This window comes from Bos javanicus, chromosome 4, assembly GCF_032452875.1.
Source record: "Bos javanicus breed banteng chromosome 4, ARS-OSU_banteng_1.0, whole genome shotgun sequence".
NCBI classification, from domain to species: domain Eukaryota; kingdom Metazoa; phylum Chordata; class Mammalia; order Artiodactyla; family Bovidae; genus Bos; species Bos javanicus.
The window spans coordinates 60,667,314-60,690,849 of NC_083871.1; the positions used below are offsets into that span (position 1 = coordinate 60,667,314).

General features: G+C 41.1%; 1 protein-coding gene across 5 annotated transcripts in view; it reads left to right on the plus strand.

Annotated features, from left to right (window-relative positions):
- Positions 1-23,536, plus strand: part of ELMO1 (engulfment and cell motility 1) — a 584,006-nt gene that overhangs the window by 119,869 nt on the left and 440,601 nt on the right. For all 5 annotated transcript variants that reach the window (XM_061414116.1, XM_061414119.1, XM_061414114.1 and 2 more), the window contains 2 exons: positions 18,655-18,695; positions 19,730-19,802. In XM_061414116.1, coding sequence (XP_061270100.1) covers positions 18,655-18,695; positions 19,730-19,802 — 114 coding nt within the window. The remainder of the gene's footprint in view (positions 1-18,654; positions 18,696-19,729; positions 19,803-23,536) is intronic.

Here is a 23,536-nt window from a genome sequence, read left to right on the forward strand (position 1 = left end):
GACTTTGTGGGGATTCAGTGAGGTAGTCATTCAGCGCCCTGCTTAATAATCATTTAGGAGCCAATTATGATTTTTTTTCAGGGTCATACATGAAATAGAACCATTTTCTTATGTTTCAAGCAAGACTGGAACCAATGATACAAACTTTGCTTAAGTGCATTAAAGTTATCTCTTCAGCCTAAAAACCTGTAATTCCCAAGACATTTAAATATTGAGAGCCTGGTGAGCTAAAACAGTTGAGCTCCAAATAAACATTCTGAATTCAGATGCAATCACGTTCAGTTCAGTTCAGTTCAGTTCAGTCGTGTCCAACTCTTTTCGACCCCATGGACTGCATCACGCCAGGCTTCCTGGTCCATCACCAACTCCTGGAGCTTACTCAAACTCATGTCCATTGAGTTGGTGACACCATCCAACTATCTCATCCTCTGTCGTTCCCTTCTCCTCCCGCCTTCAATCTTTCCCAGCATCAGGGTCTTTTCCAGTGAGTCAGTTCTTCGCATTAGGTGGCTAAAGTATTGGAGTTTCAGCTTCAGCATCAGTCCTTCCAATGAATATTCAGGACTGATTTCCTTCAGGATTGACTGTCTATCAGATCTAATCCCTTGAATCTATTTGTCACTTCCACTGTATAATCGTAAGGGATTTGATTTAGGTCATACCTGAATGGTCTAGTGGTTTTCCCTACTTTCTTCAATTTCAGTCTGAATTTGGCAATAAGGAGTTCATGATCTGAGCCACAGTCAGCTCCCAGTGTTGTTTTTGCTTATGTATAGAGCTTCTCCATCTTTGGCTGCAAAGAATATAATCAATCTGATTTTGGTGTTGACCATCAGGTGATGTCCACGTGTAGAGTCTTCTCTTGTGTTGTTGGACGAGGGTGTTTGCTATGACCAGTACATTCTCTTTAACAAAACTCTGTTAGCCTTTGCCCTACTTTGTTTTGTACTCCAAGGCCAAATTTGCCTGTTACTCCAGGTATCTCTTGACTTCCCTGCAGTCACATAGAATACACAATTTGAGTGTATTTAACACTGCTGAGCAGTATGTTTAAAAATAGTTAAGATTGTAATTTTAATGTAATGTGTATTTTGCCACAGTGTTCATAATAAAAAAGATCCCATAGAATCAAGAAAATGAGACTGAATTTCTGGAAAACAAGGTTCTACCCTTGCCCTGCAGAAATGAAAAGTCCTGTGCCTGTCCTGAACTCTTTTCCTGAACGGTTGTATTACATTGGACTTTCTCAGTCTCAGAACTACTGACATTTTAGACTGGAGAAGTCTTAGTTTTGTGGTCTGTGCTTTGCATTTGAGGATTTTAGCAGTATCCTGGCTTTTACCCACTAGATGCCAGTGGCATTCCTTCCCCCATCTGTGATGACCAACAGTGTCTCCAGACAGTGCCAATGTCCCCTGGGTGGTGGACAAATTTCCTCCTATCAAGGGAGGACTAAATCAGTGTCTCCAAGCTTGGTTCTGCATCTGAATTGTTTATGACACGTATTGAACACAGAGAGGATTATTTGTAGATGTGGTTCAAGAGCTGGGGATTCCTGTTTCTTCAAGCTTCGTAGTAATGCTGATGTTCTTGGACACAGATTTAGAAACTGTTGTGTGGCCCTATACATTTCTCTCTGCTGGTGCTGCCTCTGGCTCCCACAGTAATGTTTAGGGAGTCCTTAATGCTTCCTTCAGTAAAACGGTCCTAATAGTTCTTCGCTTTTTCTTACTTTATAAAGAATACAAACATGACACTTTCAAGAGTTTATTTGGTCCCGCTTAAGAGAATCCCAGGGACGGAAGAGCCTGATGGGCTGCTGTCTATGGGGTCGCACAGAGTCGGACACGACTGAAGCGACTTAGCAGCAGCAGCAGCAAGAAAAGTGTGATGAAGCCTGTGTGATGTTACACTGCTGGGTTTTGTGCTGTCATAACTAGGTAGAATGATACTGAGACAGGAAAAGTCATGGCTCATCTGATTTTTGCAACTGTTGGATTTGGTATCGTAACAGCTATTTCTTAAACTTCCTTTAATATAAAGTGACCGAAGAACTTCCCTTTCTGGTTTTAGCTCTCTCCCTTTGTATGTGAGAGTGTGTATAATCTCTTAAAATCTTAGAGTTTGCCATGCTTTGGAGGAGAAAGATGGAAAACATATGTTTCCCCTTAGCTGAGAACCCAGGTTAATTGCACAAGCATGAACTCCAGCATTCTGCTTTTTCTCTGAAGATGAACTGCAGATTTCAGTTTGCTTTCTAGGTAGGTAGGGTGATATTCTCCTCCGTCTACTTCCCTTCCTCAGCTCTGTCACTAAGAGCAGATTGGGTAACTCGGGACAGAACCTTTTATCAACCATGTTTCCTTAAGGTTTTGATGACTAAGACATCTCACATTTCTAGAACCTTTCGTGTATGTCACACTGTGTATTTTGTTTTCCTGTTAGGTCAACTGGCAGTTTGTGGTGGAGTATATAAATATGTAGCTTTCAGCATGAAGCAGGACTCTGGCTTCTCCTAAAAAGGTGCTTTGTTCTAGAGAAAGGCAGCTTGCACTTTGTCTCTAGGGGTGTGTAGACCTGTGCAAGGTGCCCAGAACTTCTCGGGAATGAGAGCAGCCTCAGGGGGAAAGAAATATATGCTTTTCTGGTTGTTTTTTTTTTTTCCCTAGAATTTCCATCAGATGTACTCATGAGTCCTCTGAGTCAGTGGTACCACCATGGTGCTGGACCACCTCCCCTGCAACTCCTAAAGTCTCTCAAATAGCAAATCCTGTGGAATTTACCTCCTCAGTGGTTCTTGATTCTGTCTACCTTTTCTTTTTTTTTTAAATTTTATTTTTAAACTTTACATAATTGTATTAGTTTTGCCAAATATCAAAATGAATCCGCCACAGGTATACATGTGTTCCCCATCCTGAACCCTCCTCCCTCCTCCCTCCCCATTCTTGATCCTCACTGCTCTCGCTTGCCTCCACTTGCCTCCTCGGCTGGCCTCCTGGTCTCCACTCTTACTTCCCTTCTAAGGCATTCTCCCAGGCCTAGTAACCTTCAGGGCTTTCCCACTGCACTTAGAATAAAATCTAGACGTTCTGGCTACGAACCTGCTATCCCCAGCCTTTGCTTACCTCACCAGCTTTGCTTAGAGTTACTGCAACTTCCACCAAACTCCTATCTTGGTTCTAATTATAAGTGAATTTTTTTTTCTTTCATAACTGCACACTTCTCAGAGCCTTTACAAATGTGATTTTTCTTTTAACTGGAAGTTACCATCCTTTCATTTCTCTGCTCATCTAACTCCCATTCCCTCTTGATCCCAGATGAAATGTAAACTCCTTAGAAGTCATCTGATTTCTCAGATCAGATCCAGGCCCTTGTTATATGCATTTGTAACAGTCCATATGGCTCCACTTATTCATTATGTGATGCTCTGCACAGGCCATGTGTGTTCCCCGTGCCTAGTACAGTGCCTGGTGTGTGGGACAGTCATAAGAATAGGAGCAAAGGAAATAGGTGATGTTTATACCTTCTCTGTCTGATGATGCAATTAAATACAGTTATGAAAGGAGTGGCCCTTTGAGAAGAACATCCCTCCCCTTGTCCCCACCACGCATTCTAAATATATTGTTTTATCGTATGAATTGACTTTATGAAGATCTATTTTTATCCTTCCATCAAAGCATTCCGTAATCAAAAGACAGCCAAATGACTTTGAGATGTGAAATTGCTGAGTTGTATCCGACTCTTTGTGACCCCCATAGACTGTAGCCTACCAGGCCCCTCTGTCCATGGGATTTTCCAGGCAAATGTACTGGAGTGGATTGCCATTTCCTCCTCCAGGGGATCTTCCCAACCCAGGGCTCAAACCCGGGTCTTCCGCATTCTAGACATACGCTTTACCATCTGAGCCATGATCATTACACTGGAACAAGTTTGTGGTGATCTATTTGCATTCATCAGCCTTATCACCATAAGATGCTCATAATTTCCACTGTCACATCATTCTTGACCTCCTGACCCATATGAACAGTGTCCATCTGTTACTTGTTTTGACCATCTAGATGCCTCTTGCACCTTAAACTCAAAATAGTCAAAATCAGTCCCCATTGTTCCTTCCACCCCCAAACCTGTGCAGTTTTGCTTTCCTTAATAATTTCTTTTCTCAGTGATATATGAACATATACCCAGTTTGCTGAAGCTGCAACTGCATGTCTTCCTAGATTCTCCTCTTTCCCTCAGCCTTTCTAGACAGTCAGTTACCTCAGAAAACTTGCATCTGGTCCCTCTTTATCACACGGGCTGCTGCTGCTCCAGGTGGCTCTATTCTATCTGGTAAATGTGGAGGAACATAGCGCTCAAGGGAGGACTTAAGAATAAGTGTGTCATGGGCCCTCAAAGGAAGGACTTTAAAAGAGAGAGAATAGTATCTTCACAAACAGAAAATTATGCGCATAAAATGGGTAGACATAAATTGAGAATAGATAAATTTGAGAAAGAAACAATTGAAAATCTCAGAAATGTAAAAGTAAGAAATAAAATGTAAGAAAAACTCTACAACAGGAAAAAAGCAGTAAAATACACAGAGTTATTCTATGGTGGGTTTGGCTAAAGAGAGAACCAGTAACTTGGAGGTTGGAAGTAAGGAATACATCCAGAATATATTCCAAAAGATAAAGGAACAAAAAATACAAGTGTGAAGTTATCTTGAAAGGACAGGTTAAGAAATCCCATCCTGTGTCTAACTGGCAATCCTACTAATAAAGAACAAGAATGGAAGAAATGGTGGAGAGGTAATATTTGAGATCCTGCCTAATACCTTCTTTCTTTGGAGTTGAAACAAATTCCACACGGGGCTCTGGATTTGGCCCGCTGGATGGATAGAGGGTGTGTCATGAGGAACTGTATGGACTCAATACTCTGTCCAAGAGTCATGGAAAAAAAGGAATGTTTCTCAGCAGAAGGTTTGACCGCACATGATGTGATCTGCATTTTTAGAGGGTCAAAGTTGAAGAACTGTTTTGTGAGAAATAAAATTAAATAAGAAAGATTAGTTAGACAGTAATTAGTTGCAGTAGCCCAAGTGAGAAATAATTATGTCATGGTCTAGGATAGTGACCTGGAGAAGGGAATGGCAACCCACTTTAGTATTCTTGCCTGGAGAATCCCATAGACAGAGGAGTCTGGTGGGCTATAGTCCATAGTGATGCACAGAGTCAGATATGACTGAAGTGACTTAGGACAGCACAGGATAGTGACAGAGGATACAAAAAGAAGTGAGACAAGTGAGCAAGCTATTTAACATTTTGAGATCCTCGTACAGTTTTCTCATTTGTAATGTAGGCTCAGTAACATCATCTTGCAGTGGGATATGGTAGTCACTCAGTAAATGACAGCTATTGCTATTATCATTATTATCAGAAGGGCTGACCAAATAATGATAGACAATGAAAGTGTGGGTTAATGGTATGTCAAAGGTAGGGCAATTTTAAAAGTTCTTTGCCTATTTCAGATCCTTCCAGAAGAGCCTGTTTTATTGTTCTTCCAGGCTGTGGTTTAGCCTCACGTAGCCATGGTCACACTCATGGGACATATATTTGAGACCTAGAAGCCCATGTTTCTCCACTACTTGCTGGCACGTTTCTCAGCACATCCATTACCACTGAAGAAAGAAGGATGGAGGACTTCCCTGGTGGTCCAGTGGTTAAGAATCTGCATGCCAATGCAAGGGACACAGCTTTGATCCCTGGTCAGGGAACTAAGATCCCAGGTGCTGTGGGGCAACTGAGCCCATGTGTCACAACTAAGACACAATGCAGCCAAATAAATAAACTTTTTCAAAAAGAAAGGTGAATTGGTGCTAGTGCATCCTCTCATGGTAAACCACTCATCCACTCAAACAGTAAACCACCTACATGGCACAGAGAGACAAGAAGAGAAGAAGGGGAACTAAAAAGTAAAAAAAAAGTAAACTTACTTCTTAAAACTCTCTTTGCTATGGCTTAGTATTCTTTTGACAGCTGTCTTAATGTCAGTTTCTTCGCAGTTGATAAACATTCATAATCCTGTGTTTAAATTGAACTTGAACCCTACTTTGCCTCCAGAGCTTATCTGGCTTTTTCATATCTACCCATCTGGTCTGCTATTACCTTATCCATCACAGTCAGCAGTCATTTCTGTTTATTCTATCAAGCTTGTCTGACTTTTTATCAATCCTTTCATACCATGCACATAAATAGGATTAACCTTCCACATATGAGCTTAACACTAGTAAGTGGACTATTTCACAGAAGAGAAGGTAGGCAGACCTTAGGACCTGAATTGAGTCACAGAGTGAATCACTCACTCATTTCCATATAAAAGAGAACACTTGACTCAAGGCAGTTTGATCTCTGGTTCAAAGAGATCAAATTGCCAACATCCCTTGGAACATTGAAAAAGCAAGAGAGTTCCAGAACGCTTGATTGACTATGCCAAAGCCTTTTACTGTGTGGATCACTACAAACTATGGAAAATTCTTCAAGTGATACCTGACCTGCCTCCTGAGAAATCTGTGTGCAGGTCAAAAAGCAACAGTTAGAACTGGACATGGAACAACAGACTGGTTCCAAATTGGGAAAGGAGTACGTCAAGGCCGTATATTGTCACCTGCTTATTTAACTTGTATGCAGAGTAGATCATGCAAAATGTTGGGCTGGATGAAGCACAAGTGGGAATCAAGATCGTTGGGAGAAATATCAGTAACCTCAGGTATGCAGATGACATACCTTATGGCAGAAAGTGAAGAAAAGCTAAAGAGCCTCTTGATGAAAGTGAAAGAGGAGAGTGAAAAAGTTGGCTTAAAACTCAACACTCAGAAAACTAAGATCATGGCATCTGGTCCCATCACTTCATGGCAAATAGATGGGGAAACAGTGGAAACAATGACAGATTTTATTTTGGGGGACTCCAAAATCACTGCAGATGGTGATTGCAGCCATGAAATTAAAAGACGCTTGCTCCTTGGAAGAAAAGTTATGACCAACCTAGACAGCCTATTAAAAAGCAGAAACATTGCTTTGCTAACAAAAGTTTGTCTAAGTCAAAGCTATGGTTTTTCACATGTATGGATGTGAGAGTTGTACTATAAAGAAAGCTGAGCACTGAAGAATTGATGCTTTTGAACTGTGGTGTTGGAGAAAACTCTTGAGAGCCCCTTGGACTGCAAGGAGATCCAACCAGTCCATCCTAAAGGAAATCAGTCCTAAATATTCACTGGAAAGACTGATGCTGAAGCTGAAACTCCAATACTTTGGCCACCTGATGTAAAGAACTGACTCATTTGAAAAGACGCTGACGCTGAGAAAGATTGAATGCAGAATAGAAGGGGACAACAGAGGATGAGATGGTTGGATGGCATCACTGATTCGATGGACATGAGTTTGAGTAAGTTTCGGGATTTGATGATGGACAGGGAAGCCTGGCATGCTGCAGTTCATGGGGTCCTGAAGAGTTGGTCATGACTGAGTGACTGAACTGAACTGAACTGAACTGACTCAAGGTGTGGTGGAATGAAATGGCCCACCAGACAGGCTGGAATTATCTGGGAGCACTTCTTAGAAAAGACAGATATTAAGGAAGGTAGAGAAGGATATAGTAGTTGGGAAAGTTGTTGTTTTTGCTGCCTGAGATATTGAAATTTGGAAAAAAAATTATATCCATAGTAACATTGGTATTAGGACAATGTAAAATACTCAAGAAGAAGGAAGAAGACTCAGAATAGATAATTGATGTGAGTAGGGCTTTATTTTTGCATTGTTCATTTCTACATTTTTGTCATTTTCTAAAATTGCGGTTTTGCTTCCAATTGAAGCAGAACACAGTTTCTACTGAGCAGAGGTATATCAGAGGACCTAAAAGAGAAAGAGAACCTTCTCCTCCTCTTTAACTCATTGCTAATGAGAGTCCATTCTAAAGGAGATCATCCCTGGGTGTTCTTTGGAAGAAATGATGCTAAAGCTGAAACTCTAGTACTTTGGCCACCTCATACCAAAGACTCTGATGCTGGGAGGGATTGGGGGCAGGAGGAAAAGGGGACGACAGAGGATGAGATGGCTGGATGGCATCACTTACTTGATGGACATGGGTCTGAGTGAACTCCGGGAGTTGGTGATGGACAGGGAGGCCTGGCGTGCTGTGATTCATGGGGTCGCAAAGAGTCGGATACGACTGAGCGACTGAACTGAACTGAACTGAGTGAGAGTACTGATTATTTTTTGTGTCTGCTCATTTGCATAGTCTGGTGATTTTTATGATGCAAAGATTGCACTTGGTCTTGCTGAATCTAATATTTAATTAGATTCATAAAGCTTGAAACAAGTCATTTTTAGTAAACTATTTTTGAAACAAATCATCTGTCGAGAAAAAGGTGTCATAGAGTGTCATCTTTCTATTTTTAAAATTAATGGGATACGTAGTTTTTACTGCTTTGGAGACGGAGTTGGGCGTCCTTTCCCCTCACCCCCTGCCTTTGTCATTTCTAACAGTCACTGGAATCTTGTGTCAGTGATTCCCATTGGAACTGTTGTCAAAATGTGTGCTTTCCAAGAACCAGCTCTTAGTAAATTTGCCTCAGGGAAGTGTGGTTTTGTCATTAACTTTCAGTTTATCTAAGCAGCTATTAGGAAAACAGAATATTCATACACACCTCTCAGAGACATCTGATTCCTCCTTATTAAAGGTATATGGTTGGAAGCATGGAGAGCAGTCACCAGGCTCGTTGGAGGAAGAATAAAGCTGTTGTAAAAATGACTGGTGTTTTTGACATGGTGTCAGGAGGCACCTCCAGGAACTAGATGGGTTACTTACCGCACCTGCAAGTTTTCCCAAGTCACATTGTGGGCTACATCTTAGTCAACATGCATATATCCCTTCTCAGAGGTGTCCTGACATTTAGGAGCTGGCTTTCTTTTCTTTCTGGACCAACATCACTCAGAACTGCTGGGCAGAATATGTTCAATGAATTTCCATCTATAAAAGGAAGTAAAAATCCCAGGTGCTGTGCTTACCACCTCAAAGTGTCAAACCAAAGTATCTGTCACATTCTTTGAAAGCACTGGAGAAAGACTTTATAATAGTCTGGGACCAAGAACCTTCAGTCTTGGTGGAAAATGGTTTTGCAATTACAGGGCTGTCTGACAATGGCCCTCTGGCAGAGTGGCTACGAGGTGGTGATGGGAGACTGCTCCTGCCTTTCTATTGCTGTCTTCCATCTTTAGCTTCTGCCTGGGCTTCAGAGGCAGTTGGAAGAGACCAGAAGAAAGGGAAAGAAGCTGAAAGTCTGAAAAAAGATGTGTTTTTAATTAAAAAAAAAAGTTCATTAATTGCGCGCCTTGTAGCCTAGCAGCCATTTGCTTGGGAATTGACAGAGGTGAGTCTCAGAGGCAGTGTTTCCCTCCAAATGTGTATAATCTGGTTGGCAGAGGAAACAAAAATGCATTGAAGAGTAAAGAACAGGATGAGATGAGTGCCAAAGGCAGCCCTGGGGGCTGGAGTCACTCCAGGAAGAAGGAAGAAGAACTGGATGTTCATTCATTCATGTATTTTATTTTCTTAACGGACATTTAAAGAAAGTACCTGCAAAGTGTCCAAGCTGGATACACAAAATGAAAGAACCTATTCAGAGGTAACACGTATCCAGTGCCTCGCTGTGTACCAGGTGCGGTTTTGAGAGTTTGATATAACATCCTCTCAATTAGTCCTCACTACTCTACAAATGAGGTGCTACTTTTATTTTCAGAAAAGAAAATGGAAACATTGAGAGGAGAAGTAGTAAGCCTAAAGCTACAAAACCAGGGGCTGCGGAAGTTGGGGTTCTACCCCAGGAAATCATTTTCTAAAGTTATTCCACTGCTTATAGTTGGGGTAAGATGTAGAAAAGCAAGTTGTTGATAAAAATTCAGCATTCTGAGTGCTTTTCTGGTGTCCCTACTGCTATCTCATAAGCATACCCCCACCCCATATCTTTAAAAACATTTGAAATAAATAAGGTTTTGAAGAAGCCAAGTTTTCTTTCTGATGTGGTGCTCTTTTTAGGACAGACATGGGCCTGAGAAGTGGATGTCAGAGGTAGGAACGGCAGCCCACAATTTATAGTTGCTGACCAGTGTGTATCACTTCAGATGAGGGAGATATCAGCCTCCACAGGCGAGTGTCAAAGCAGAAATGTGGGCAGAGGGGACCTGAGAGCTCTGAGGTGAGCATTTGGGTAGCATAGTATCCCCAGGCCGAGTGCGCTGCCAACAGGCAGGAACAGGTGGTTGAATGGGAACTGCAGTCATCAGCGAGGGGACACGGACGAGGGACAACAGCTGGGCTGTGTCCGGGGAACGTGCCTCAAGGCAGGCTGGACTCCACAGCCTCTGAAATAAACAACTGGAGATCCCCAAGGATGTTTCTTCTGGGGGCCCTCTCATGTCTGAAAGGAACCATGAGCTTTGGGCGGGGAGAGTGAGATATAAATACATGTGTGTATATATATATATACATTTTTTTTTTTTTTTGAGATAAAAGTGAGACAGGAGGAGGATCTGGTTTAGTGAGGAAGAGAATGTAGTGCTAACCTTGAAGAGGTGGCAGGACGTTTATGTGGATCCACCAGGGCTTGTTGGAAATGCAGGATCAGACCTTAGAAGAGGGGTCATAGTGGGAGGCATGGATTCAGGGATTTGGGACACTGGCATTTCATTAAAAGCAAGAAAGAGTTTAGGAAGAAAAGTGAAGGACCAACACCCACTTTAAGGATTAGGGAGAAAAGGGTGCATTCTCTTTTCTCCCTAATCCTTAAAAAAATATATATATATTTTTTTCTTACCCAATTGCAATAGTTTTAACAGTGGCCCCAAAGGTATGTCCAAATTATAACACCTGGAATATGAAAAGGTGACCTTATTTGAAAAAGGGGTTTTATATATATAATTGTGTATCTTGTGATGGAATCACCCTGGATTTACATCCTTCTTGTAAGAAGAGGAGAGAACACCATGTGAGAACAGAGGCAGAGATATAGATCACAAGCTAATTGCTAGTGAATTTGACCATGGAATCTAGGTGATTTTATGAAAAGTAAATAAAAATCTTTTTGTACTGGAAATTGGCTTTCTGGATGTAGTCTATGATAAATTAAGTTGAATAAAGGAATTCTTTTGGAGAGTAAGAGTTTAAAAGGGAGGGATAAATTAAAAAAAAACAAATCCAACAACAAAAAGCTTATTTACTCCATGAATATAATTGTTGGCACATAGTACTTTGCCAATAAAATTCATTTGGAAATGCATACTTTGTTTGATGAATAAAAATATTTGTGTCATTATTGAAATTTTCTCCAGTTAGTATAAAGAGAAGAAATACTTTCATGTGGTGAACAATGACCTCACCATTGCTAAAGGGAACAAGTGGAGAGTCTATTTAATTCCCAGTCACCTGCACTTGGGAATCTGGTAACTGACTAACCCTCTGGGTTATCCTTAAAAACATTTCTATTCTTTCCATCTTAGTTCATTACTGAGTCTGAGAAGACCGATTTGACCTTCAAAACAAAAAGCTTAAGGGATTTAGTTATGATTTTTGTTAAGTTACAAAAACACGCTCAGGCAATTAAAATAATTTTGCCTTGATATTTTACATGGAGATATATTTGTATAGAGATAGAATTTATTTTAGTTCCTTTATGGTTTATGGACTCAGAGAAGAACCAGTTTTTATCCTTTTAGATCAAATTTTCTTTTCTTCTAGTCTTTTCTCTCAATGAGATGAAAGGCAAATATTTTGTGGGTCCACAGAAAGCTACTAAGGCAATGCGCTTGTCACCCTACTCCCAAGTTTTAGTGAACTTCCAAGCATGCCTTGGAAGCTTTCTTTTCCTCAGGTGAAACTTGCATTATTATAAAAACATCTTATGTAACCTGAACAAATATTAACTAAAACATAGAGCCAAACTTTAGTTTAGAATTTAAGTCAGGCAAGGAGGTCATGTCAGATTGAAGGTTTTATATAGAAAGTGAGCAAAGCACTGCTACCAAAATAGTGTATTTGGGAGTATCTTGTTCCATCCCTGTTTACAGCAATAGTTCCTGCTCACCTGTGTGGCCTTGCTAAAGGATGGTGACAATCATTTGATTGGTATCTGCTTTATCACCTGTTGAATTATACTCCTCATCAGCTGGCTGGCTCAATTCTCTCCCAAGCTGTGAATCACAGAGTGGTCTGTGTGGGGAGTGGTGACAACCTTCACATGTCTAAGCAGCTGCTTATAGCCACCCCACAGTGGTTTACATGGTAGGAAGTGGGATTCGTGCTGATTAATCCAGGCTATACTTTGAAATGGTTTACTTTGATGTTGTTGGTTGTTTTTTTCTTTTGTTTTGTTTTTTAATATGCATTAATCATTTTTCTTATTTTTTATTGGAGTATATACTTGCTTTAAAATATTTTGTTAGTTTCTGCTGTACAGCAAAGTGAATGAGCTATATGTATACACATGTATACATAGCTACCCTATGGACTGTAGCAGGCCAAGCTTCTCTGACTCCACTATCTCTTGGAGTTTCCTCAAACTTATGTCCATTGAGTCGGTGATGCTATCCAGTTGAATAGCATCTCATCCTCTGTCACTCCCTTCTCCTCCTGCCTTCAGTCTTTCCCAGCAACAGGGTCTTTTCCAATGAGTCATTTCTTCACTTCAGGTGGCCAAAGTATTGGAGCTTCAGTTTCAGCATCAGTCATTCCAATGAAGATTCTCCATTAGAAATAGGTTCTCATTAGTTACCTATTTTTTATGTAGTAGTCATAGTATATATGTCAATCCCAATCTCTCAAGTCATCCCATCCCCCATTTCTCCCCTCGCTGTGGTGTCCACACATTTGTTCTCTACATGTATGTCTCTATGTTTGCCTTGCAAACAGGTTCATCTGTACCATTATTCTAGATTCCACATATATGTGTTAATATACAGTACTTATTTTTCTGACTTACTTCACTCTGTATGAAACTCTCTAGGTCGATCCGTATCTCTACAAATGACTCATCTCATTCTTTTTATGGCTAAGTAATATTCCATTGTATATATGTACCACATCTTTATCAATTCATCTATTGATGGGCATTTAGGAAATGGTTTACTTTTATAGTCAAGGCTTTTCTGTTGGTTCTTTTTTTTAAAAAAATAAAGTAAGTGAATTTTCCATTTAACAGAAATATATTGTTTCCTCTTATATCCTGTTAGCATCTGTGAACTGTAAGATACCTTGTTTTCAAGGGACAAGAAAGTAAGACAGATATACTAGGTCCTTAGGAGTGATTCATTTTATATGCTAAGTATAGGGGGACTTTGTTGCCAACAAAGGTCCATCTAGTCAAAGCTATCGTTTTTCCAGTAGTCAAGTATGGATGTGAGAGTTGGACTATAAAGAAAGCTGAGGGCTGAAGAATTGATGCTTTTGAACTGTGGTGTTGGAGAAGACTTTTGAGAGTCCCCTGGACTGCAAGGAGATCTAACCAGTCAATCCTAGAGGAAATCAACCCTGAATATTCATTGGAAAGATTGATGCTGAAGCTGAAGTTCCAATACTTTGGCCACCTGATGCAAAGAGTCAACTCACTGGAAAAGACCCTGATGCTGAAAAAGACTGAAGGCAGAAGGAGAAGGGGCCAACAGACGCTGAGATCACTGACTCGATGGACATGAATTTGAGCAAACTCTGAGAGATGGTGGAAGTTCAGAGGAACCTGGCGTGCCACAGTCCATGGGGTCACAAACAGTTGGGGACAACTTTAGTGCCTAAACACTGGGGCTTCCCTGGTGGCTCAGTGGTAAAGAATTCACCTGCCAATTCAGGAGACATGAGTTTGATCCCTGATCCAGGAAGATCCCACCATGCGGTGGAGCAACTAAATCTATGTGCCACAACTATGGAATTCATGTTCTAGAGCCTGGGAGCGGCAACTATTAAACCCACGAGCCCTAGAGCTCTTTTCCACAACAAGAGAAGCCACCACAAAGAGAAACCTGCACATCACAACTAGAGGGTAGACCCCACTGCAACTAGAGAAAAGCCTTCACAACAATGAAGACCTAGCACAGCCAAAAATAATATTTAAAAAATGGCATAAAGTAAAAATATGGGGGTGGGATTTTTTGGATGAATCATTAGCTAATCCAAAAGTATGGGGAACGTGTACAACATTAGTAGACAGTTTGATTGCTTGAGACCAGATTCTGGAAGGCCTTGGATGACAAGCTAAAAGATTTATACAATACAGGTGGTGGTCATTGAAGATCTATGGTGGATATTAGAGCAAAAGAACAACATGAGCAAAGTTTATGGGGAAAGTCTAATTTTACCTAATTATAATTAATGCAGGAATTAGAAAGAAAGAAACTGGTGATGTACAGACTTATTTGCAAGGATCTGATGCCAGGATCCTGAGAATTCTTAACCAAAGGTGGTAGTTTAGGTCTGGAAGGGATAAAGCAGAGAGAGGTTTTTGCGAAGTATTGATGAGACTCAGTGTCTTGTAGATATCTGTATTTCACAGAATAGAGAAGGCAAAGATAAGTTCTCTAGAAATCTACATGAGAGAACTACTAGACGTAGGTAATACAAATATAGGAACTAATGCAAGACCAGAATCTGTGTTTGATAGGCCAGTGTAATGTTTGACTGGAAATTTATGGCAAGTAGTTAATGCCAGTAATAATGGGCTGTTCCTCAGGAAAGGCACTGGGGCTGAGAAAGCAGAATTAAGAGTGAAGGAACTGGGGTATGATTTATCTGGTAGGAGTTGGAATGAGGAATGCTAAGATTTTAGAAGAGCAATTTGGAGGAGGTGAGAAGTAATGATATGAATGTCACAGAGGAAGATGTAATACTACCTGTAACAAATCAGACTCAGAGTGTGAAGAAATAAAGGTTAATGATGCTCTGGGCTGTAGTGGTGTCATAGAAAAAATCATGACTGAGATGGCGAGAATTTTGGGGTGGGGACATGCTATTTTTGGGTTAGGGAATCGTGAGAGTAATGATTTTTGTTTGTATATTTAATAAGATGCTTGAAGGAGAGTTAACATGCTGTTTCTAACAAGCTGCCAGAGATTTCTAAGAGTGGAATCAGATTGCAGACTTGGGATAGCTGAAATGAATGAGAAACTGACCAGTTGAATGAAAACAGAAGAGATAGAAACATAAATCTGAAGTTAGAAGTAAAACAAATAATGAAGGATCTCGTGGATTTTATCGGAGGATTATTGCTTATAACTGTAGGAGATGGAAGGCAATACAGCAACTCTGGAAAGGTGGTTTCAAAAAGAAGGTAGTAATGACATTAAAAATGTGGACGAATTAAGGGAGTTGAAAATTGTGAAGTCATTGGAATTAGGTTTGGGTGGTGGAGTTCAGTGTTTCATTGGAACATGTAAAGAAGGGAGGGGGCGGGTGTAGGATGCAGGCAGTGGGACCCGCCCATGCTTACACAGCATTCATTTCAATTGGTGAGGCTGCAGTTATGTTAACTGTGAGTCCTTTTCCTCTGGGGTTTGAAGTTTTACTCTAATCTTTCTCTATTAAATCTCTAAACTTTGTTCTTCCAGAGTCTTTACTCCTTTCATATAGCCAACTTCAGAATGTTCTAGATATAATAGTTCTAGAAGCCCACTTCTGTCTGTTCAAATTTGACTCTGAAACTATGAATTAGACCTGGATTAAAATCTGAATTCCTCTAAGTTACCTAGACTTTAAGGATTCCCATTCTGAAAGCAGTAATTTAAATGCCTTCTCCTACATCATTAGCAATACTTTCTTGGCTCGATCTGTCCTTTCAATATAATTTAAGTCTGAAATTTGACCCTGTTATTTATATTTTAGTTTTGAGGATGCAAGAAGATTGGGGGAGTTAGGAGACTGGTAGGTAAATAAGTGTCAGTCACTCAGTTGTGTCCAACTCTTTGCAACCCCATGGATTATAGCCTGCGAGGCTCCTCCTCTGTCCATGGGATTTCCCAGGTGAGAATACTGGATTGGGTTGCCATTCCCTTCTCCAGCGGATCTTCCCAACCCAGGGATTGAACCCAGGTCTCCTGCATTGCAGGCAGATTCTTTACCATCTGAACGACTGCAGCTTATCTAGGAGACTGGTAGGTCCTCATGAAATACTAATAGCCTGGAGAGGTCTCTGACAACTGGAAGTGCAAAATCCTCAATTTATGAAAAAAGTTTTATTCCTAAAGCTCCTTTCTCCTTTGGTTGGGAGTGTACATTTGCTCTTTGACTCACAGCCAGAGCTGTAAACAATGGACAAGTTCTTGCAAAGGCCTCAAGTTGTAACATGTAACCTCATTGTCAAATCCAATCTCCATTTCTAATCTTAGTCTAAAAGAGATTAACTCAAAATGCTAATATGTACTGTCTTTCCACCCCTCCACAATTCTCGGTCCCTCTTCTGCCCACTGCATTTAGAGTTGCAGGCAGACGTTCTTTTGAAAACATGGTGGTGGGCTTAGTCATAGACCCTACGCTCCAGAGTGCAGGAGGGCATTGGAGGAACACTGAGGGCAGCACTGGAGCCTTTACCAGGGCCCTGAAGCCCTCAGGAAGGACTGTGAAGAATGGGGTGCTTGGAATTAACCAAGAGGGGGACCTAGCAACGTTGGGTCCGAGGGCAAGGATGCAAAGAGGAAATCAAGCTCTTCTAGTGACACGAGAGAGTAAAGAAGTGGAGCCCTAACCCTTTTTTGAGGCTTTTGCCCTTTATTTTAATTTTCATTTAATTCTTAGGACAACCCTGAGAAGTGGGTAGGTCTTCTGCCCATTTTGCAGATAAGCTAGTTGTGGCTCAGCAAATTAAGGAAGTTGTCAGTCTCACTGCATGCAAGTTGACACGGCTAGAATTTAAACCAATTCTGCTTGATTCAAATTCCTTCTGCCATACCACAGTGTGCAGAGGGACAGGAGGAGAAAGTGTTTAGATGCTATTCTGTGGTTGTATTTGAAAATCTAGGACCATGTGTTGTATTTCTTTGATTTCTCTTCCCCATTTGTTTCTTGTCTGTGATGTGTTCCTTTGGTAGACACACTCCTGCCCATCCCAGGAGACAGCTGGGGTCTGTTTACATCCAAAGCAGAAAGAGTTTCAACATCTCTAGATGAGCTGTCTGTGTCTCTTCACTACATTCTTTCTATCTGGAGGCAGGCAGAGCACAGCTGTGGCTATTAGGCCAAGAGTACAGCTGTAGTCAGCCGCCAGTTGACACCACAGCACATGGTGTCATGGTCCCGTTACTCGCGTGTGTCCTGCTCAAGCTGCTGCATGATTGACATTTGCCGGGACCACAGTTGTGGGAAGAATTCTATGTACTTTGTAGGAACAATGTCACTACGCTTCATACTCCATTTGCCTCGTGTTCTCATAAAATTACCCTACATCCAAGCTTGTTTGCAAAAAGCCAAACTACTGGTTGTCCTACCCATGTACTGCTACTGCTGCTGCTGCTGCTAATTCACTTCAGTCGTGTCCGACTCTGTGTGACCCCATAGACGGCAGCCCACCAGGCTCCACCATCCCTGGCATTCTCCAGGCAAGAACGCTGGAGTGGGTTGCCATTTCCTTCTCCAATGCATGAAAGTGAAAAGTGAAAGTGAAGTCGCTCAGTCATGTCTGACTCTTCGCGACCCCATGGACTGCAGCCTACCAGGCTCCTCTGTCCATGAGATTTTCCAGGCAAGAGTATTGGAGTGGGGTGCCATTGCCTTCTCCAACCCATGTACTGCTGCTGCTGCTAAGTTGCTTCAGTCGTGTCCGACTCTGTGCGACCCCACAGATGGCAGCCCACCAGGCTCCCCTGTCCTTGGGATTCTCCAGGCAAGAACACTGGAGTGGGTTGCCATTTCCTTCTCCAATGCATGAAAGTGAAAAGTGAAAGTGAAGTCGCTCAGTCGTGTCCAACCCTCAGTGACCCCATGGACTGCAGCCTACAAGGCTCCTCTGTCCATGGGATTTTCCAGGCAAAAGTACTGGCGTGGGGTGCCATTACCTTCTCCGAACCCATGTACTACTCTTGAGGAATTCTGGTGATCAATTGACTTTGTAGGTTGTTATTGCCTATGAGATCTTTGACCAAAACTATGTTTCATCATGATTTTAATGTGGCTAAGTTAAATACTGGGGCTTCCCTGGTGGCTCAGATGGTAAAGAATCTGCCTGCAATGCAGGAGACCTGGTTTCAATCCCTGGGTCAGGAAGATCCTCTGGAGAAGGAAATGGCAACCTGCTCCAGTATTCTTGCCTGGACAATACCATGGACAGAGGAGCCTGGTGGGCTACAGTCTATGAGATTGAAAAGAGTTGGACATGACTAAGTGACTAACACTTTCACTTTCAAGTGAAATATGATGTATATTTTGTTCAACAAAAAAGGGACCCAAAGGATAATACATCATTAATGCAGTTGGTGGTGATGGCTGGTCAATTATTAACCTTGAGAAAACAAACTCACAGCAACCAAGAATAGAAAATGTAAATTGTTCTTACTTAAGTGTCTTTATTAGGCCTCTTCTTCTTCTTTTTTTAGAGCTTAAAATGATGAAATGAAACTAACAGAAAGTATTTCCTTTTTTTCTATTTTTCAGAAAAAACCACTGTCTGCAATAATAAAGGAAGTCTGTGATGGGTAAGTGTTACTCAGGATTTATCCAGGGAGCTCCAGGCACCATATTGAAAGGCAAATAAAATATTCTTGTGCAATTGTTAAATATTACTCATTAAGTCACTATTTGACTTGCCTCAAGACACCAAGAATTACTGTGTAATATTTCCTTGTCTTTTCTACCAAAACATTCTCTCTGTTTCTCAAAGAGTGGAAAGTGTAGAAGTCCTGATATGTGGACATTGGGATTGATCTTATTTACTTTGAAAAGATGTGGTTCATTCATCCTATTCAGCAGGAAGCAGTCTAAGTTCCTGAAGTTAAGTGCACACTTCATCTGATATAAAATGAGAAGACCACTCAGGTCCCCACAGAAGATAAAATAATTTAAAAGACAGATCAGTGGGTGGAACTTCACAAAGATAGTGAGCTTTCCTACTTCTCTTGGGCTGCTCTAACAATCCATGCATATGGAAGTTGCCTGAGGTTTTTTGAATTTTTAAGGCAGAACTATGAATAGAATTTTACCTGGAATTTGTTTAAGACCTGCGATCCTTAAATGGACAGAGGAGACTGGCGAGTTAGTCTGTGGGATCACAGAAGAGTGGGACATGACTTAGTGACTAAACAACAACAATTCTTAACTGAAATGTTCCAGTCTACAGCAGGCATACTGATTGGGGATGGTAGACTACAGAGACAACTGAAATGTAACAATTATCAAAAATTTAAATAGCATTCATTTCCTTTGTTTTCCTCTTTCTGCTCCACTTACTCCTTCATCATAGGGAAGAATGGAACTTTATATTTAATGAGCCCTCCCTCAAAGCTGTGAAGATAAAATATTTAAAGGGTGAACAATAGGCTTGGAATAAGATCTTGGTCTCAGGGTCATGATAAGGGAGCTAAAGTCATTTTGTTTTAGGAACTGCCCTGTGCATATCTTGGGTACTGGCCCAGTTCCAATCACAGGGTGCTAAGTTCATCTAAGTCTATCATATGAACATGAAAATGATTCTTTTTTGTTTTTTTAATCAGCTTTTGCTTGCATTTTTCAGATGGTCCCTTGCAAACCATGAATACTTTGCACTGCAGCATGCTGATAGTTCAAACTTCTATATCACAGAAAAGGTAGGTCATCCACGTTATTTAATCTGGAACACTTATATTTAAAGGAAATTAAAACATAGCTGATGTTTTCTCTGCTCAAGACTAAACATGCTGGTCTAAATTTTACATCTCTCACGAAAACAGAGTCTGCAAAGCAACCAACCGCTACTTTAGTATTAACAAGGGGATATTTAGCCCATTCAAGAGTAAAGACCAAATATGTTTCTGTGTTCTGTTTTAGCAACAGCATTTGCCTTCTAACAGTGAATTTACTAATGATCTCTCTTCCTTATTGCTTGGTTTAAGTATTTATTTGATACTTAATGACTTAGGCAAGCTTTCCTTTCTCAGACTTTTTTTTTTTTCCTCAGAATAACCTCTAAGCCCTGCTTAAAGTTATTGAAACAATGACAAAAACCATTTTGAAGGTGGCATTGTGTAGGCATTGAGTGTTCTGTGGTTCTTGGGAACTCTGCTTTTTCGTGGGTGATTTTAACTGGGAAAATTGGAAGTGAGAGAAGGATTGTGAATACTATAGTGGCTCTAGCAGAAAGTACAATTAATATCCTAGAGATTTCTGTGGAGAAGGGAAAAGTAACATTTATTGAGCACCTGCTGTGTGCCAGAAACTGGGCCCGCCTCCTTACATCTGTTTGTTGATTTCGTCCACAAGACTAACCTGTGGTGGAAACCGCATTGGCTTTGGTTAACAGATAAGAAACTGAATCGGAGCAGTCAGGTGGCTTAGTGAAAATCTCAGGAGTGATAAACCGTAGACCAAGAAGCCAATTCAGATCTTTGTGCTTTTATCACTTTTCCTTTGGGGAATTCCTGGAGAAGCTTAGTATTCAGCTCGGTTTTATGGAGAGCTCACTGATACGCGTAGGAGCCAAAATTGTCCTCATGGAGCTGATGACCTTTCGGGTTGGTGGGGAGGAAGAGGATGGGTCTGTGAACAGTTTTCATCACAGGAAGCTGGCCAGCTCTGGGACAGGAGTGAATACAGAGTGCTCCAAGAAAAGGGAGAACTGGGTGGCCTATGGCTCCTGGCTTGCTTTGTCCCAATCCTTAGAGCGATCTTCAGTTTCCCTGTGAATGAAATGGTGGTGGAGGGTGGAGGCACTAATAAGGATCTGTCCCACTGTGACTGCCCTCTCTACCCTGAGGAGGCAACAAGTGTTCAGTCTAGCCTGAAGGGAAGACAGCCAGAGGCCTGAAAATGCTTCTTAGAAATTGCTTATTCTTCCCAGATGGGTCCTGGAATTTTCATAGCTGATCATGTTTTCCTCTGCACACTGATGGCCAAAAAGCTAAGAGTTAACATGTAGCCTAGATTTCCTGGCCTGTATTGTCTTTATTACTTGTACTTGTTCCTTTGATTTATTCCATAAGCACTCAATTTTGTGTCTTTCTTTTCTTCTTGCTTCACTTTCTTAAGATTTTTTATTTATTTTATACTTATGTTGCAGGAAGGCAGACCCCTTCCAGGGCCTGAAACTGGGCTCTTGTCTAACACTCGGAAATGAATTGTCCGAGGAGACACAGGTGCTGACAAAGCAAGAGACTTTACTGGGAAAGGGCACCCGGGTGGAGAGCAGTAGGGTAAGGGAACCCAGGAGGACTGCTCTGCCGCGTGGCTCACAGTCTCGGGTTTTATGGTGATGGGATTAGATTCTGGGTGGTCTTTGGCCAATCATTCTAATTCAGAGTCCTTCCTGGTGGGCACACATCGCTCAGCCAAGGTGGATGCTAGTGAGAGGGATTCTGGGAAGTGGACGGACACGCGGTGTCTCCTTTCGACCTTTCCCGAACTCTTCTGGTTGGTGGTGGCTTATTAGTTCCATATTCCTTATCAGGATCTCCTGTCATAAAACAGCTCATGCAAATGGTTACTATGGTGCCTGGCCAGGGTGGGCGGTTTCAATCAGTGTGCTTCCCCTAACACTTACATAATCTGCATGCTATTTATGAGATAAAGAGGATGTAAATAAATAAAAGTTAAATGCTAGCAGTTGAATGTATTGTTTTTGATTCCTTTAAACAGAAGACTGTGTCACTTTACCTTGATCCACTTTTTAAAGGTAACTAAAATATTGTGACTTTGGGGGTATATTGGAAAAGACTGAATGGCTTTCTACTATTTAGGATACGATATGAAAAAATTTTTAAATTATTAAGTGATAAAAATATAGGACAACAGATATTATAATAGAGTTTTTCAACCACCACCAATTAGTGGGAAGTGAAATCAATTTAGTTGGTTGCTGTAACATTAAAAATTAGAATATAATAAGAGTAGGCCAGAGTACATCACCCATGTTGTTTCTGAAAAACTTGGGTCATACATACACACACACACACATATAATACAAGTATTTTGTGCTGGTTTTATACCTTAGGTTGTGGCCCAAAAGCCACTGAGTCACAACAGCTCTGCCTTTGATAAACCATGTTGGTTTGTGTCCCCTGATGACTGTCCTGTCTCTGTCTTCATTGTCAGGAGACCTCAATTTATTGGTGATTGCTAAGGATGGACTTCGCAGACCAGAGAACATAAACATCACAGGGAGCATCTTTTTTAAATGGAGATTTCTCAGATCCCAACCTCAGAGACTCAGAATGGGTGGGCCTTAGATATGGCCTAGGATTTTACACTGTAAGGGCCCTCTGGAATTCTGATGCTGATACTCAGGGACCATTAGGAAGAACACTGCTCTGGGACCACTTTTCTGAAGACTTGGGGCCCCAGTGTCCCAGGCACTGTGCACCATGAACAGAAGTCATATGCTAAGTTTCATTTAGGAGGGTGTTGAAGTACGGTCAGTTGTTAGAATAATTTAAAAATTCATATATTGTTTATACTTTTATTCTAACTAACATTAATATCTACTCAGAAAATTCAAACTACTCAAATCAAAAGGAAAATTATTTATTTCATTGGGCATGCTAGTTATTTTCTCTGAGGAGATCCTTAACATTGAATTTAAAGGGACTGCCGCCTAAATCTGTTATGTCTCCACTGCCCAATAGCAAGGATTCTTCCTTTACTAAAAGTTTAAGGAATGAGAAAGCTCGTTTTTTGTTTGTAAATAAAATGTCGTCACTCTTCCTCCTGCAGCTGTCTCTGGGCATAGCACATGCGTGTGACACAGAACTCGATGCACACAGGGCAGGAGATGGACCTTGAATCCTGGGTCCACAGGGGTCAATCTGAGCCACCTTCAGTCTGCGGTTAGGTCCATCTAGTTCTTTGCAAGTATTCCTAAAAATAGAGTCCATTTCCCATTTTGAAGTGATGTATTTAGCATCATCTTGGTTACTTACAGCCCAGTGAGTTGTTAGGCAATATTTGCGTTACCATGGTAACCAGTGACTAATTTTTGAAACTTGTGCATATTCTTAGTTACTGACTTTCCCTTGTATATGAAGTGGTTCCCCCTCCCACTGGCAGGGATAAAATATCACCTGTAATTTTAAAGAAGAAAAATTCTCCAGCTCTGGCAGGACAAGCTAACATATTCTGTAACTGACGGATGTTGACAGTCTTCTAAGATCCTCAGGAAGGCACCTCCCCTGCTTTTCTCATGTTATCCAAGCCCATTTTCTGAAATTGTCTTCATTTGCTTATTGGGCCATTAACTTTTGTTTTTCAGCACAAGGGAAAAAAATGTCATATTGTCGAGCAGCGTTCAGCAGAAGCATAGCATGCAAATGCTTAGAGAACATTAAGATTCAGCTATTTACAAGTTCAGATT